This window comes from Chelonus insularis, unplaced genomic scaffold (assembly GCF_013357705.1).
Source record: "Chelonus insularis isolate UGA/USDA-ARS -01 unplaced genomic scaffold, ASM1335770v1 contig_3_pilon, whole genome shotgun sequence".
Classification (NCBI taxonomy): Eukaryota; Metazoa; Arthropoda; class Insecta; order Hymenoptera; family Braconidae; genus Chelonus; species Chelonus insularis.
Genome location: NW_023276556.1, coordinates 2,514,489 through 2,530,182, shown reverse-complemented (window position 1 = coordinate 2,530,182; position 15,694 = coordinate 2,514,489). Strand labels below are relative to the sequence as shown.

At 29.3% G+C, this 15,694-nt stretch overlaps 3 protein-coding genes across 5 annotated transcripts; 2 read left to right on the top strand and 1 right to left on the bottom strand.

The window, feature by feature from the left end:
- Nucleotides 1-107: 107 nt before the first annotated feature.
- LOC118068614 (coenzyme Q-binding protein COQ10 homolog B, mitochondrial) lies at nt 108-1,433 on the top strand. Its single transcript, XM_035086122.1, has 3 exons — nt 108-249; nt 604-729; nt 909-1,433. Exons 2-3 carry the CDS (start codon nt 605-607, stop codon nt 1,351-1,353), a joined length of 570 nt encoding a protein of 189 aa, XP_034942013.1. The 5' UTR covers nt 108-249; nt 604; the 3' UTR covers nt 1,354-1,433.
- A 126-nt stretch (nt 1,434-1,559) lies between these two features.
- On the bottom strand, nt 1,560-6,793 carry Hsepi (D-glucuronyl C5-epimerase). 2 transcript variants are annotated; one of them, XM_035086119.1, is made up of 4 exons: nt 6,595-6,793; nt 6,377-6,506; nt 6,138-6,266; nt 1,560-5,719 (listed from the first exon to the last, which is right to left on the bottom strand). In XM_035086119.1, coding segments are annotated over exons 1-4 (1,695 nt in total). In that variant the 5' UTR covers nt 6,597-6,793; the 3' UTR covers nt 1,560-4,285. The 2 variants fall into 2 exon arrangements, with proteins under 2 accessions (XP_034942010.1, XP_034942011.1); XM_035086120.1 differs by having other exon boundaries at nt 6,386-6,506.
- A 595-nt stretch (nt 6,794-7,388) lies between these two features.
- On the top strand, nt 7,389-15,600 carry mew (multiple edematous wings). Of its 2 annotated transcripts, XM_035086117.1 has the most exons (7): nt 7,389-7,898; nt 9,185-9,312; nt 9,723-9,746; nt 10,465-12,986; nt 13,389-13,483; nt 13,625-13,754; nt 13,933-15,600. In XM_035086117.1, the coding sequence occupies exons 1-7, from the start codon at nt 7,732-7,734 to the stop codon at nt 14,161-14,163; spliced, it is 3,297 nt and encodes a 1,098-aa protein (XP_034942008.1). In that variant the 5' UTR covers nt 7,389-7,731; the 3' UTR covers nt 14,164-15,600. The 2 variants fall into 2 exon arrangements, with proteins under 2 accessions (XP_034942008.1, XP_034942009.1); XM_035086118.1 differs by lacking the exon at nt 9,723-9,746 and having other exon boundaries at nt 13,933-15,599.
- The last annotated feature ends 94 nt before the right edge of the window (nt 15,601-15,694 follow it).

The window sequence follows — 15,694 nt, the reverse complement described above, 5'->3', positions numbered from 1 at the left end:
AACATTGTTTTTGGATAAGTGAACTTGTTATATTTTTAATTTGAAATTAGAAATTATTGCAAAACTATTTTGTGAATTCCGCAAAACCAATGACGTAAATAAAATATTATTTTCGGAATTTTTAATACAAAGAAAATGGTTTTAGTGATCCGAAGCAAGGTTCAAAGTGACCTTTGGTATCTTCGATTAAGATAACATTAACTACTCCTATTGTGTTTTTCCGCAGTAGTTAATTAGTAATATAGACAGGTAATTGAATATATTTTTTATTTATAATTTCATATAACAGCAGTTCGAATGTGATTATAAATAGACAATTTAGGTTAAGTTAATTTTCTTCATGTTGGTGTTTACATATTCGATTCACCATTTTTATTTGAATGTTTGGCGCAAAAATTTTAATTACCTAAAAAGTAACATTTTAGTTAGATGAATTCAACTAGAAAAAAAAACTTTTTTATCTCTGTATAATGTTTTTGTCTAGTCAAACGAAAAAAAAAAGAAAATCAATGCTATATACATATATAATGGGCAATTTAATTAAATTTATTCTATCTCTATAAAAAATAATGAATGAATTTACCATGATCATTTCCATTTTAGGATGTACGTAGCAAAAAACTTGATTCTCCATGTGCCAGAAGCTAAAAGAAGATTATTCAGAAACTTTTTTACCACTTCAATTAGGAATAATAGAACCAAAGAATACGAAGGTCGAAAGTTAGTTGGGTAAGCATCATTGATTCCAATTCAATAAAATTGTAAATTTTCTTATTTAGTTGTAAAATAGTTTTTCCATTTTTTTCTTACAAAAAAATTATCTAAACGAAGCTTTTTTATACAATTAATATATTTTAATTAAAATTAAATGAATGAATTATATTAAAAATAATTCAAATATATTACAGATTTTCAATGGATAAAATCTTCGAAGTTGTTGCTGACGTAGAAAATTATCGAAATTTTCTTCCGTTTTGTAAAAAATCAACAATTATATCAAAAGATAGGGATTGCTTAAGGGCGAGCTTGGTCATAGGATTTCCACCCTTAACAGAAAGTTACACATCACGTGTAACGATGAATCGTCCTCATTTTGTTAAAGCCGAATGTACAGACGGAAAATTATTTAATCACTTAAACACATTATGGATTTTTACACCAGGACTAAAGAATGATCCACAAACATGTATCATAGACTTTTCATTATCATTTGAATTTAAATCGATCATTCATTCTCAATTGTCTAATTTAGTTTTCAATGAAATTGTAAGACAAATGGAAAATGCTTTTATTAACGAAGCTGAACGCAGATTTGGCAGACCAAGTATTAAAACAGTTCGATTAGAACGTTAATGGACTTTTAAAATTGTAAACAAATTAAAGATAGATTTTAGAAATTTTTGTAAATAAATAAATTAAGTTAATGAAATAAACACAAATAATTTTTTTTTATCGATTGTTATTTTAAAAAACTAATAACATTCGATTATAACACTTACATACATCAGTTATTGTATTGTTATCATTGCACACCATCTACCAATTAAATATTCAAATTATTTATCACTTATTTTGCACTCTCTCAATCAAGTATGAGCGATTTTTCTTTATTTAAATTACTCTCTCCATATATATTCAGTAGCGAAAATAATTAGACAAGTTTTTAGATGTTTACAGTATACACTTTACGATAAATATAGGTATCTAAGTTGGCATTTTACTACACCACAAAGCAGCATTTGCTAAGCGTATGATTTACAAGGTTCAATAAATAGTTCAATATAACTATTTATAAGCCTTCCAGAATTTACAGCATTGGTCGAAATAAATCATCGACTGATAATCTTCTACGATACGTTGTAGTATCAGTAAAAACAAACCAAGCCACAATTCATTTACTTTGAATGCTCGCACATGATTTATTATCACAGAATTTTTTTTTAATACCAATAAAACTGTCCGAAAGTTAATTATTTAAGTACACCATTTTTTTTAACTACAATATATTGTATTGAAGTTAATGTTTATATTCAAGCAGGCCATTTTATGAATTAAAATAAAAATAAGAAATATTGAATGATGTTACAATGAATTAATAGTGAATCACAAGCATTCAAAGCATTTAACATAATCTGTTGACCATGACTGCAGGTATATAATGATAGCACTAGTTTTATCTTGACAACTAATTGTAAAGTAGTTAAATATAGCTCGTCTTCTACAGGAATTTATCTAAATATGTGTTGTCTTTCATGAAAAAGTATTGGTAATAGTACAGATGAATCCTCACACCTTTAATGATTTTAAAATTGAAATATGAAAATGAATATTGTGTGTGAATTTATCGACACAATTACCAAAGTATGTTATTCTTTACAAAAATTATAAATTAGAAATAGAATTTTCTTAACTAATGAATCATGTAAACTTCATTCACAATCGTTCCTTTTTCTTATTTTTCACTAATTGTCATTCTTTCATTCTCTTACATCAGATAATTGAGGCAAAATACTAATTTTTATAAATTTATACTAGCAAGCGCAAAAGTCCTAATTAATAATAATTATATTAATTACGAAATTCATAATTGATGATTTAATCATAAATTAGGACAAAAGAATTTGTCTTGCTTTAGTCCTTGACACCTTATGAAAATTTGTCTTCATTCAATATTGTCATAATTATATAAGTATTTAAAACTATCTACATATTTATATTAATATTTTTAACTCATTAATGAGTTCAAAATGTAAAATCCTGAGACAAACTGACAAAAATCTAATGATTTTCATTAAATTCTTTTTATTATTGACACTATTTTCAATCGATATAGTCTCGACTTTTTTTAATTATGCCATCAGATATCGTTATTATCATTATTGTTTTTCGTTCTATAATAAATATTGAATATTCGTTATTAATGCTGTAAAATTATTTATAATTTATAAATTATATTAATAAGTTATATCTTTCAATATAAATAAATTTCATTAAGCCACATACATGGCTATAAATATAACGGAATGTACTTAAATTCACAATTCGTCGAGCTCACAATCAATAAAAAACTTGTAGTTTTAACAAATGTTATTTCATCATTATTTTTCTTTATAAGGTTATCATTTATGAGCTTTTTAGGTATTTTCCAACTCTAAAAAAATATTATAGTTAATATTGTTTACTATTATCACCATTACAATATGCGCTACCCTGTTCCACTAAGCTTCTTTTCTCGGATAGAAATACTCTAGTTTCTAACAAGCATTTTGTTTTTTTTTTCTATTAGAAATAAAAGCATTTGTTAAAAAATCTATTTAGATTTATAAATAAGTTTAGTATTTATATTCTCAGCTTAGATCTTAAATGAAGTGATGCAAAAAAAATTTTCTCACATGAGGAAATGGTCCTCTTCAATTCAATAAATTTGTTTTGAAGCGAAAAAAGAAGAATAAATTAATAAAAATCAACAACTCTACGATAACACTAAATATTCATAAGTGCTGACGTAATATATAATCCTCTTTAAAATTCATGTTTAAAAAGTTAGCTTTAAATAATAACATGGAAGAAAAATTTTAATAAAGATAGTTTTTAAACTCAAATGCGAATTGAACTCAATAAAAATATCTACTAAAATAAATAATAAATATCGTTATCACTGGGAAACTTTTCATAGAGTTACTTTGTAGTAAATAAATATAACACAATAATGAAACAATTTTTAAACTCTCTAACTAAACTTTACCATACAACTTATTCCCCTTTTCTGCTTCAGAATTGTATTGATTTGACAAATAAATATTTTCGTTTCGTTCTTTGCCGCAGTAGTAGTTTTAGAAAAATTCTGGCACTGAACGGACGAGCCGTACTTTTTTTTTTTTATTTTTCATTTTCTCTTTTTTTTTAGGTACTAAAAATTTATCGTCAATGTCCAATATAATACGCATTTGCGTCATAATAAATCAATAGTAGATTATTCATATTCTTCTATCAAAGATATCCCGATTCTCCGGAGAATAAAAAGAGTGGAGATAGAGTACGGGCTTGATAAATTGGCATTAGATATACCACAATTTTAAAAATAGAAAATGGTAAAAATCGAAGCTCTAAAACTCATTTTCACAATAGTAAAATGGAGTGAATAGAAATAATAATTTTGTTATCATCCACTTTCACAATTATCCTAAACATTTACAAATTATTCAGTTCATGATCCAAAAATTTAATAACCCGAAAATATAATCCATGCGATTATTGTTGCTATTCACTTCGTTTCACAATATTATCAATTATGTGCGGCTTTTTTACCATTCATGTAACCAATCCATCTTTCAGCAGTATTCATAAAAATTTCATCATTATCAATAGTATTAAGAAGGAGTAATTGATTAATGTGCGTAGAATGATAATCCCATCGCGCTAAATTTGGCGCACTCTTTAAAGTAAAATGACGTAAGTCATAAGTAGTGCCAGAGCCAGTATCAAAAAGTGTCAACATATTTTTTAAAGATATCATTCCTTTATCAAAAAGTTCTTTAGCTTCATCTGCATCTTTGCTGCTTGCAATACACTTAAGATCATAGAGTCCGATGAGAGAGTAAATAAACCCATTGAGAATGAATGAAGAAGGTGTCGTTGGATATTCCTCATACCATACAAATTTATCCAGGAAGTAAGCAGCAACTCCGCCTTTCTCAGATGGAATTCTGAAGGGTTTTAGACCTCTCACAGCTGCCTGTAAGTACTTCTCATCACCCGAGTGATAATAGGCTCGTGCTAACACAGATATAGCGTGTCCTTGACCCATTGCTGAGTACCATCCAGGCTCTAAGATCTCCATATTACTGGCAACTTTTCGCCTCACGGGATTAGGCCATCCGCCCGATGTCACGTTTTGGTTCACTACAAACCATTTTGCAGCATCATAAAATTGTTCCATATGTTCACTGGTAGATAAAGTCACATTATCAATCCTCCCAGAGCCATAAAGGAGAATTTTTATTACTTTTAATTTACTTCTAGACATTTTTTTCTTCCCTTTCTCATTTATACTTAAACCCTTTTGTAAATCTACCACTAAATCTCGAGTTAATCGTCTCCACTGATTATTAGTTTGCCCTATTCCGTAATAAATGTGATTGTTGTTCGTGTGAAGGATAATACTACTTGTCGTGTAATGAAGAAAATAAGAGTCTTTCCTCTCTCGATGCTGCATTACAACTGTAATACTTCCATTGTCTTTTATGCTAAGATCCAACTTCAATACAAATGATAAAACATGATCCAAAGGTAAAGATATTCCTGATGAACTAGTTTCTGGTGTTGCAAACCTTAACACATGAGAATTTGTCTGTGTATCATAACTTCTCTTCATTACTGATCCTTGTGGCACAGTCCACTCTTGCTTCACTTTATCAGCATCTTCAATTATTTTCCTATGTGGTTCTGGTTCAGTTAGATTTTTACTATAATGCGATAAGGCAAATTGAGCTATTTGTGTTGGATAATAATACCCCTGACTTTCCCATTGTGTTGACATAGGAACTCCATCACTTCCACTTACACACTTGACTCGTTCACGTACTTCTACATTGTAATTCTCAAAGGTCATGAATACACCACGAGGATCATATTTAGATTTGGGTCTTACTATTTTAGAGTAACTGTGTAACCATTCGAATCTCTCCAATCCATCGTAAGTAGCAAGCTTGCCATAAACCTATTAACATTATATAAAGTATTCAATTATTATGTCATACTTAATTTTAACCATGATTAAATTATTATTGTTGAATATTTAATTCAGGTCATGCTTTTTGAAAGGTTATAATTCCTCACTGACTTTAATTACTCATATTATGATTATGATGAGGTCATTTGAAAGCTATTCATAGATGTTTTTATGGCACAGATGTATGAATAAAAAACTAAGAGTAATCAGTTAAACGATAAGTTAACTCTTAAGTGTTTTCGAATAATTGAAACATTCATGTAACTTGAAGAAAGAAACAAATTCTAGACATAATAGATTTAGGGTTATAAATAGTATCTTTTCCAATAGCTTTAGGATATTTATTCATTTTTTTATGAGTGTCCAAAGTCGTGAAAGTATTTTTAATGCAGATAGAAAATTTTACCTCGAAGTACTTATGAATAAATGAAAATGGGATGTAAACTTCATCCCCTTCTCTCCTACAACCTATTAAGTACTCTCCATTAATATTACAATCAATTTCCTGATACCCAGATTCACTAATAAGACGATCCTGCAAAAGAAAAATATACAAAGTTAATTACCAAGTTTATATATCGAAAGTTTAAATAGGTCGAGAGAATGAGATATGAACTTATAGGTAAAGGGAATAAATAGACTCACCCTACGAACCTTCGTTCTGTTGAGAATATTGCTCCCGCAGTTGTTCCATGATGTAAATATATAATTAATTACAGTGATAGTCAACACAAGAAGGATCGTCTTGTAATTCATCCTCATCATCATATAAAACCTGTAAAGTAACATGAATAGACATGTTTGTAAATGATTAAGGCCAATAGACGGATGCAAAAAAAAATTTTTTAAATCTATAAACACACATGATAGATAATTTCCGATCCTTCTTGTAGTCGTTCAACCTCGCCTGGATGTTTCATTCTTAGAAATTTCTCACATTTTTATTGATTTAGCACAAAAAAATCCAACTCTTTGCGAAAACCAGACACACTCGTGTCTAGTTTTCACCATCAACTCTCGCTCACAGCTGACGCACGTCAATGAACACTTGTGTTCGCCTTGCTCTCATCCTTGGTTCTCGGCAGTTATCGGAAGTCGTCGGTTCTCCTAAATCTTTGTGTCGTCATCTACGTTCAATATATTCCACATTATCAGCAGCAGATAATCCCAATGATAATTGGAATAATAAAATAAAAAAATTATATTATACATTTATTATTTATTTTTTATAAAATAAAATAATAAATCATTTTAAAAAAAAATTTCCATTTGTAGAAAAGTCTTATATCGCCATCTTCCACAGAGCTAAAAATCAAAATGTCCACATGTTGCTGAAGCTGTAGCATTCCTGAACTGTAGCGCCACTGCTCTAGATGATTGATTTTAAAATGCACGTAAAATTATTTTTGTAGATCATTATTTAAATACCTTTAACAAAATTGAATGTTTATTTCCACTTTTTATTCTAATAATAATAGTCGTAAAAAATTGATTGTATAAATAAACAGATATTAAAATTCACTAATAATCTAGGAATCAATTTTCAAATATTTCAGTGGTTTCTGTCGGTAAAAAATGAATTTGGATCTTTTCTCAGTAAATTATTATTATGATTATGACTGGTAAGAGCTCGATCAGTCTTTTCTTCTCGCCGGATCGCGCGAGAGAAAGGAGAACTCTCGCTTACTAGCGTGGGCGTGGAGAGTTAAATGGAGTCTGTGGACTGGTAACGAAGTTCTTGTGGCATCTTGAAGCTAACCGTCTTCGTGGCTTCTAACTCAGCTCAGTTGACGCCGGATCGTGAGCGGTGCGTGGGTGTTTTTCTCCCAATCTTCCGGGGGCAACGCATTCGCGGTGTCACCTGAGGACAAAGCAAGAATATAAAAAATATTTTCATTGTTTTTGTTCAACCGTACCCAAAACTAAGTGTGTTTGATCTATTAACCCACTAATATAAGTGATAAATTCATGTGTGATACGTGAGAAGTAGAAGAGTAAATATGAAGTGTAGCGTTTACGTAATTTTTTTCTTGGTTTATGGGACCTTTTGCTTCAATCTTGAATGGAGGATACCTGTCATTAAACGAGGAATGACGGGATCCTACTTTGGATATTCCGTTGCTGAGCATCAAGAATTACTTGAAGAAGACAATAAGTCTATTAGCTGGTAAAAATTATTCAATTATCTATTTTTCCAATCTAATCTTTTTTCATTTGCATTTCTAAAAGATATTTTTCTATTAATTAATTAGTAACAATAATTATTAACTGTAATTGTTGTTTATTAAGCCGCTTTGACGATCTTTTGATCTAATAGTTAAAACTGTTTAATTTAAGAACAAAAACTGGTTTTTTCATTATTAAAAAAAATTCCATTTAACTTAATTTATTTTATTTTTTAATCATAACATAAATTTAAATGAATGAAACTACATTAAAAATTTAAATGTAAAAAAAAAACAATGATCCATACTATTGAATGTAAACTTACAGATAAGTAGGACTGGTTTTTTGATAATGCAAGACATGTGCCGGTTTTCACTAGTGTTAATTATGGCCTTATGGTATCCCATAATGAGCAAGAGTAAGAAAGCTACATAGCTCAAATGAAACACATGTTTATAATGTACTCATAAACTCCGTTTATTTTAATTTACATATAATAATGGAGACACACCAGTGAACAAAAGACTTTAAGTTTCTCATAAATTTTCTTATTTGTATTTATGTCTTCAAAATATTTATTTATATTCTGTTATAATGACGTGAGCTCTATTTTATTCTATTGAACTTTCTTTTCATAATATTGTTATTCAAAATATATCGTATTATTTAATATCTGTTCTGTTACGTTTAAAGAGATTCATCATGTTTCTTGAGATAAGGGCTATTTTTAATGATGAAATTGTGAAATGTTTAATAATTAGATCTATTAAACTTAATAAAAGAGTGGGAAAAGGAAGTGCTACATTATAATGTGTGATAATAATTACAATTTTATTAATGTTTACAGTAAATAAAATTATAAATTTAATTACAATTATACTGGTATTATGAAAATCATTTTTAAACATAATTCAATAATACTTTTTAATTGTAATTCAATAAAATTAATTGTTTATAAACTGTTAATTAAATTTGAAAGTTACTATCATTAAAAAAAATTTCATCATTTATTAATTTAAAAATGAATTTGTTAATTTTGTAATTTTAAATAATTTATTCCTAGTCAGTAAAAAAATTTCTTACATTCATTAACGTAAAAAATAATGAGGAGAATGGAGTGAAAACATGATTTGATAATCCATGATAAAGCACGTTTCATTCATTAAGTTCCTGTAGTTTAGAATTTTTTTTGCAATTTAAAATAAAAATGAATGAAAAAATAGACTGGAATGAGATCACAATGATCAGAATGACGACCTGAGTGACCAAAAATATTTTCTGTTGTAGGATTCTTGTTGGAGCACCTCTGGATCAAAATAGACAACCTGGTACCAATAGATCTGGGGCTTTATGGCAGTGTCCACTGACAACATTTACAAGAGATTGTTCCCAAGTTATAACTGATGGAAGACAAAGTAAATATTTAAGATAGTTCGATAACTATTATATATGATTAAACTCTTACTTTCAGTAGAAATCAATTAATAGTTGACTAGATAATTAATGACATCTGTGACGAATCAATTGGGTGAACCCCAATCTGATATGATCAACTATATGTTTAGTTAGAAATCAGCCTAACAATGGGAATGATTGGTGTACAAGAGTATTATGTAATATTTTAATAATTCTGTAATAGTTAGGGGTAATAAAAACGTTACTCGTAGTTAGATTATCTATAACTGATTAATATTAGTCGTTCAACAACTTAAACTGTATTAACTACAATTATTATTATTAATTATTGATAATTATTAACTAAAAAATGAAACAAATAATAATACTTAATGTTTAAAACGATATTTTTATGATTATCTCCTAACAGCTGAAGATGGTCAAATTGATCCAAGTAAGTGAATCAATGGGAGGAATCTTTGAGAATGGAAATGAATTTTTTTTTTCGTTTATTCATTTTTTAAAATTGCTGAGCTGATTTTTATGATATAAAATGTTAAGCATGAGATGATACATATATGCATCCGCTTCAGAGCACGCGAATTAAACTAATAAAAATTTTGTATTGAAGTGACAAAAAAAAATACTCTGACGAAAATATTTGACTGAAGATAAAAACTTATTTAACTCCTTTATTAGATCTAAAATATTCAAAAACAAAAGATAAAAAACAATATCTGCAATGATGTAATAATAAATTGTTTATATTAATTCTTATAAAAAAAATTAAAAAGAAATAATTATTGCTTACCGCTGTTAAGTTTATGTAATGTATGAAATATTTTTTTACAAATATTACCTGTCAGAATCAAACGATACACTTCACTACAAAATAATTAAAATAGATATAAAAATACTAATCGAATTAAATAATTGAATAATTTCGTCGCTTAATGTTGCTTTAATAATTCATATCTAACCATAAACTAATATTCACGTTAATTCAAGTATTCTCCATTATCATCAATAATTAAATGCAGACCGCTGGAAAAATTGCAAGTGAATGCAATCCAAACAAAAAGCTAATTGAGTTTCACCTTTTGCAAATATGATTTGGCATAATAATCCAGCTTAAGATTTATGAACATTATTATAAAGAATTTCTTTTACAGAAATTGACTCGGACGAGTTGAATCCACCTGGCGATGACGAGATAAAAGATGGTCAATGGTTAGGAGTGACAGTGAGGAGTCAAGGAGTGGGTGGCAAGGTGATGGTTTGTGCTCATAGACATATTGTCAAGACTGCAGATTCTCAATGGGGTCAAGGCCAATGCTATATCCTGACTCAAGATTTAAAATATGAGGATCTCAAAAAACCATGCTCAGGAAAACCAATAAATAAAGCTCATGAACAGTTTGGCTATTGTCAAGCAGGAACAAGTGGCGTTTTAACTCCAGAAGATCGTGTGGTTATTGGAACACCAGGCCCACATACTTGGAGAGGCACCTTGTATGTTTTTACAGTCTCAGATGATTTTCTTTCGCGGGACAGCACAGTTTACAATGCTCCTATGCAGGATGCATCACCAGTAAATAAATACAGTTACCTGGGAATGTCAGTAACAGTAGGGAACTTTTTCGGAAAAGATCTCGCCTACGCATCAGGTGCTCCCAGGTCAAATGGGACAGGGCAGGTAGTAATTTTAACGCGCCAACCCGGCCATCCAGATATGGATGTAGCTTTAGTGCTCAATGGTGAGCAGTTTGCTAGTAGTTTTGGCTATGAAATTACATCAGCAGATGTTAATGGAGACAAATTGAGTGATTTAATTGTGTCAGCACCATTTTACTTTAATAAAGCTGAGGGAGGTGCAGTTTATATTTATACTTCATTATGTAGAAACAATAAAGAAAATGAAAAATGTCAACCAACAAAGCTTGTGGGGAAAGAAGAATCGAGATTTGGATTTGCTTTAGCTAATCTAGGAGATCTAAACAAAGATGGGTATGAAGATTTAGGTATCGGTGCTCCTTACGAAGGTAAAGGAACTGTTTACATTTATTTGGGTTCCAAAAATGGTATCATTACTACTCCGGCACAAATTATTCATTCTGAAGATACTCCAATGCCTTTAATAACTTTCGGATATTCTTTGAGTGGTGGAATTGATATGGATAAAAATGGATATCCGGATTTATTAATTGGTGCTTATGATAATGATGCTGTTGCTTTATTGAGAGCTAGAAAAATCATTGATATTACAACGTCTATTAGGTACGAAAGAAAAGACGGAACTTATCAAGATAAAATTGAAGCTATTGATCCTAATAAAGTTGGATGTTTAGCAGACCCTTCTTCTAATCATACGTGTTTTGCCTTTGAAGCTTGCTGTAAAACTGAATCATTAACAAGTAACGAAGGGATGCAAAATCTTAAATTAAATTACTTTATCGAAGCTGAAACTTACTCAGGCGTAAAGAAATTCTCTCGAGTATGGTTTGGCTTTGGTAAAAATAAACCTCATTATATTAATCGTACTGTTACATTAGATTCGAATAAGTTGATGCATTGCCAACGTGAGATTATTTATCTTAAAGAAAACACACGAGACATTCAGTCGCCAATTAAATTCCGTTTGAATTACACACTTGTCCAAGAAGAACCAGTGATGCCTGGAGAAGGAGATCCATTGCCAGATATCAACAATTACCCTATTCTAAATCAACAAGAAGCAGCAAGAATTTTCGAAGCAACCTTCCAGAAAGATTGCGGTGATAACGAAATTTGTGAGAGCGATTTACAGCTAGATGCTAAATTAAATCTCTCAGCTTCTACTGTCAAGTCAGATTTCTACGAATTATTATTAGGAGAAGTTAAAGAAGTTGTTGTAGATGTTAGTACCGTTAATGTTGGAGAATCTGCCTACGAAGCACAATTATTTATCAGTCATTCTCCCAGCTTAAATTACATTGCAAGTAAAAGTAATGAATCCGTCATTTGTAATCTTCATAATTCAACTCTAGTTATTTGTTCTATTGGAAATCCATTTAGAAAAAATAATGCAGTTAATATTCAAGTGAGATTTGATCCAAAAGGAGTAGAAGATAATGAACCTGAATTAAGTTTTATTATTTTTGCAAATTCTACATCAAAAGAAGTTACAGAAAAAGAACCAAGACGTTTATACGCAATCGTACTAAAGAGAGCAGAATTATCAGTGAAGGGAACTGCAAAAACTGAACGAGTTTCTTATGGAGGACCTATTATTGGTGAATCTGCAATAAAACATTTGAATGAAGTAGGACCAAAAGTGTCTCATGTGTATGAAATTTACAACGATGGCCCTTGGAAAGTTAGAACAGTTGAAGTAGTTATTTCTTGGCCTTATGAAGTGGCTAATGATAAACCGCATGGTAAATGGCTATTATATCTTGAAGAAATACCAACTATTGACTATCCAGGACCTGGCGAGTGCATATTACCTTCAGGTCATTCGGCTAATCCACTTAAATTACTTGGTAGTGTCAATTATGAAGACTTGGATCCCTTTTCCCCGACCCCTAGTGCTCCTGTTAATTATTACAGAAACCGCACTCATAATCATATTAGAGAGAGACGGTATATTGAAAAGATTGTTCCAAGCACACAAACTGGCCCTGAAGGGGACGGACTACGGCGGGTTGTTTACATGGTATTTATTTTCTTTTTATGTTAATAATATAATAAAGTAATAATTATTCATTCGTAGTACAATAATATAGTTATATATTACAATAGGGCTAGGCAAACTCTTAATTTTGCAATATAACCAGCAGAGGTTCAAAAAGGTCTTATAGGGGATTTAGTATGGTTTATACCTGAGGAGCATACTGTAGTCTAAATAAAAATCACAGTTACCTAACACTTCTTTAGCTAAATAATTTATATTTATTTTATTTAATACAATGACAGATTGTTACAATTTAAAGGAAAGATTTTGTTTATGCGAAAAATGTTGGCTAATAACGTTAGATTAGATGTGAGATTGGAAAAAAAATAATTATTGATGATCAATATAGGCAGGAAATAACAAGAACGCTATTTTTATTTACAGAATTGTGAATCCAGAACAGCTAAATGTTTTGATATCCGATGTATCATTTACAATTTGCAGCGTAAGCAAGGAGCAACAATTACTGTGAAGGCTAGGTACTTGTTAATGCATTTTTTGAAAGTATAAATAAAAAAGCAAAAGAAAGATACATACATTGATAAGCTTTAGAGCTGTATGAGATGAAAGATGAGTCATTGAAACATTTTTACTGTGACATTTCACTTTGTGCTTTGCAGGCTGTGGAATTCTACGCTCGTCGAGGATTATCCCAAGGTCAACCAGGTTAACATTAGTTCGAACGCGAGGATTGTTATACCTCCTAAGATTGAAGTTCAGCAAGAAATACTGAAAGATGACCAAGCTACCGTAAGTATTATTCAATTCACAATGCTTTTCTAAAAAGAATAGAAAAAGTTTTGTCGATGCTACATCTATGCACTCTATTTCATTCATAAATATTTGATTTATTGGATTTCATTCATGGTTAAATTTTTTAAATAAACTTGTACAAAAAATTAACAACAATATTGTTTCTATTGAATAGGCTTCGACAATTGTATATCCAGATCTTGGAGATCAACCAGACGGAGAACCAGTACAAATCTGGGTGATAATAGTCGCAATCGTAGCAGGATTATTACTTCTCATATTGTTAACATTAATTCTATGGAAACTAGGATTTTTCAAGAGACGTAGACCAGATCCTACTCTTTCGGGAAATCTCGAAAAACACAGGGATGATAATCCTGAACATGAAGCTTTATTTAAAAAATAAAGAAGAGAATTGAAGAAGAGAAAGAATTACATTAAAAAAAATTATTTCAAAATAAATCCCATGTAAAAAGTTCGAGTGCACAAGCTATAAAAAAAAAGATTTTATATTTATATTTCTGAGAATTATATACAATGAAGTGTTCTTCGGAAGACTGCATTATATTCCCGTGTTACTTACATGGCCGAATGTATTTATGATCACAATTAATTTTAATTAATTGATAACGATAATGCCTTGCATTTAAGTGATAGTTTATAAATGATAAAAAGAAGTACTTTTATTTATACTATAATATTATTTTATTATAAAACTTGATAAATTAAAAAAAGGAAAAAAAATATAATACGCGATATTGACGAAGTAAATCGATGAAATTTATATTTTAAAAATTGTCTATTTGGTGAATTGAAACTCTTTGGTTAATTTTATTTAAGTGCTATCAATATAACACTGGGTGCTGGACGGGTCAGTGTTTTTTTCCTTATTGTAAGAAATGAGTGGAAAAATCTTATTTAATCATGGTGCTAAGTGATTACTCATTTTTAAAATTCTTGTAATATGTTTGATGAAGTCTATCATCGAGGAAGTAAGCTATGGCATATTTTAAACACTCAAGACTGATTCAAACTAATCTGCCGATATACATTAATCATCATTATATATTTATAGTATATGTACTGAGAAGTGATAGACATGAAGCTATATCAATAAGGTAGCAAGTTTTTATTAGAATTCTTTACATTTTAGGGAATACTCCAAAAGTAAAAATAATAAAAAAAATTTTTTGTGGTGACAAAGTGAAAGTTTAAAAATTTGTAAATATTGGTTTATCAACAATATTTTATTGTTCAAGCTTTTCGATACTCATCAAAGCTTAAGTACTAAATAATTGAACGTATTTATATTGAAGTCAATAAACATACTGCATTTCAACAATATTAACAAATCTCAGTATATATATATGAGAAAAATTCTCAAACATCACAAATCAATGATCTTCTTCAATATCGTTTTTTACCATAGTTGATGAATGAAATTTATTATTACATAAATTCATACAACCGTACCATACATGAAATTATGATTACTACTACTGTTCATATTTTCAACAATTTAATAATCAATTGGCACTAAGTTGATAGTCTTAATATTTTGGGTTATATAGAAAACAATTATTTAAAATTGTTTAGTAATGTTTGATTGCGAATCATTAATGCTTAAACAATATTTTTGTACGAAATGTTTGAAAAATTTATATTTAAACATAATTATTGATAAATAGTTATCCAAAACGGCAGCGTATGTAGAATTATATTTGGTAAATATTAAGAATGATGAAGATATTTAAATGAATTTAAATAGATATTATGATGTTTCAATCAAACTTTACTAAGATATACTTAGAAATGTTATAAAAAATTTTATAGTACTCGAAGACTTTATTAAATAAAAATGTATGATTGTATATTAGCGATTGACAATTGATTAAAAATTCAATTTTTCATATTTGAATCGCAACTGTTAGAATTAT

Excerpts from the sequence above, each read along its gene's own strand:
- Hsepi (XM_035086119.1), bottom strand. Across the intron at positions 6,267-6,376 it reads ACAGAACGAAGGTTCGTAGG|GATCGTCTTATTAGTGAATC; the intron begins GTGAGTCTATTT and ends TTTCTTTTGCAG. Across the intron at positions 5,720-6,137 it reads TTATTCATAAGTACTTCGAG|GTTTATGGCAAGCTTGCTAC; the intron begins GTAAAATTTTCT and ends TAATGTTAATAG.
- LOC118068614 (XM_035086122.1), top strand. The coding sequence starts at position 605 with ATGTACGTAGCAAAAAACTTGATTCTCCATGTGCCAGAAGCTAAAAGA. Across the intron at positions 730-908 it reads GAAGGTCGAAAGTTAGTTGG|ATTTTCAATGGATAAAATCT; the intron begins GTAAGCATCATT and ends AATATATTACAG.
- mew (XM_035086117.1), top strand. The coding sequence starts at position 7,732 with ATGAAGTGTAGCGTTTACGTAATTTTTTTCTTGGTTTATGGGACCTTT. Across the intron at positions 9,747-10,464 it reads AGATGGTCAAATTGATCCAA|AAATTGACTCGGACGAGTTG; the intron begins GTAAGTGAATCA and ends TTTCTTTTACAG. Across the intron at positions 13,484-13,624 it reads ACAATTACTGTGAAGGCTAG|GCTGTGGAATTCTACGCTCG; the intron begins GTACTTGTTAAT and ends TGTGCTTTGCAG.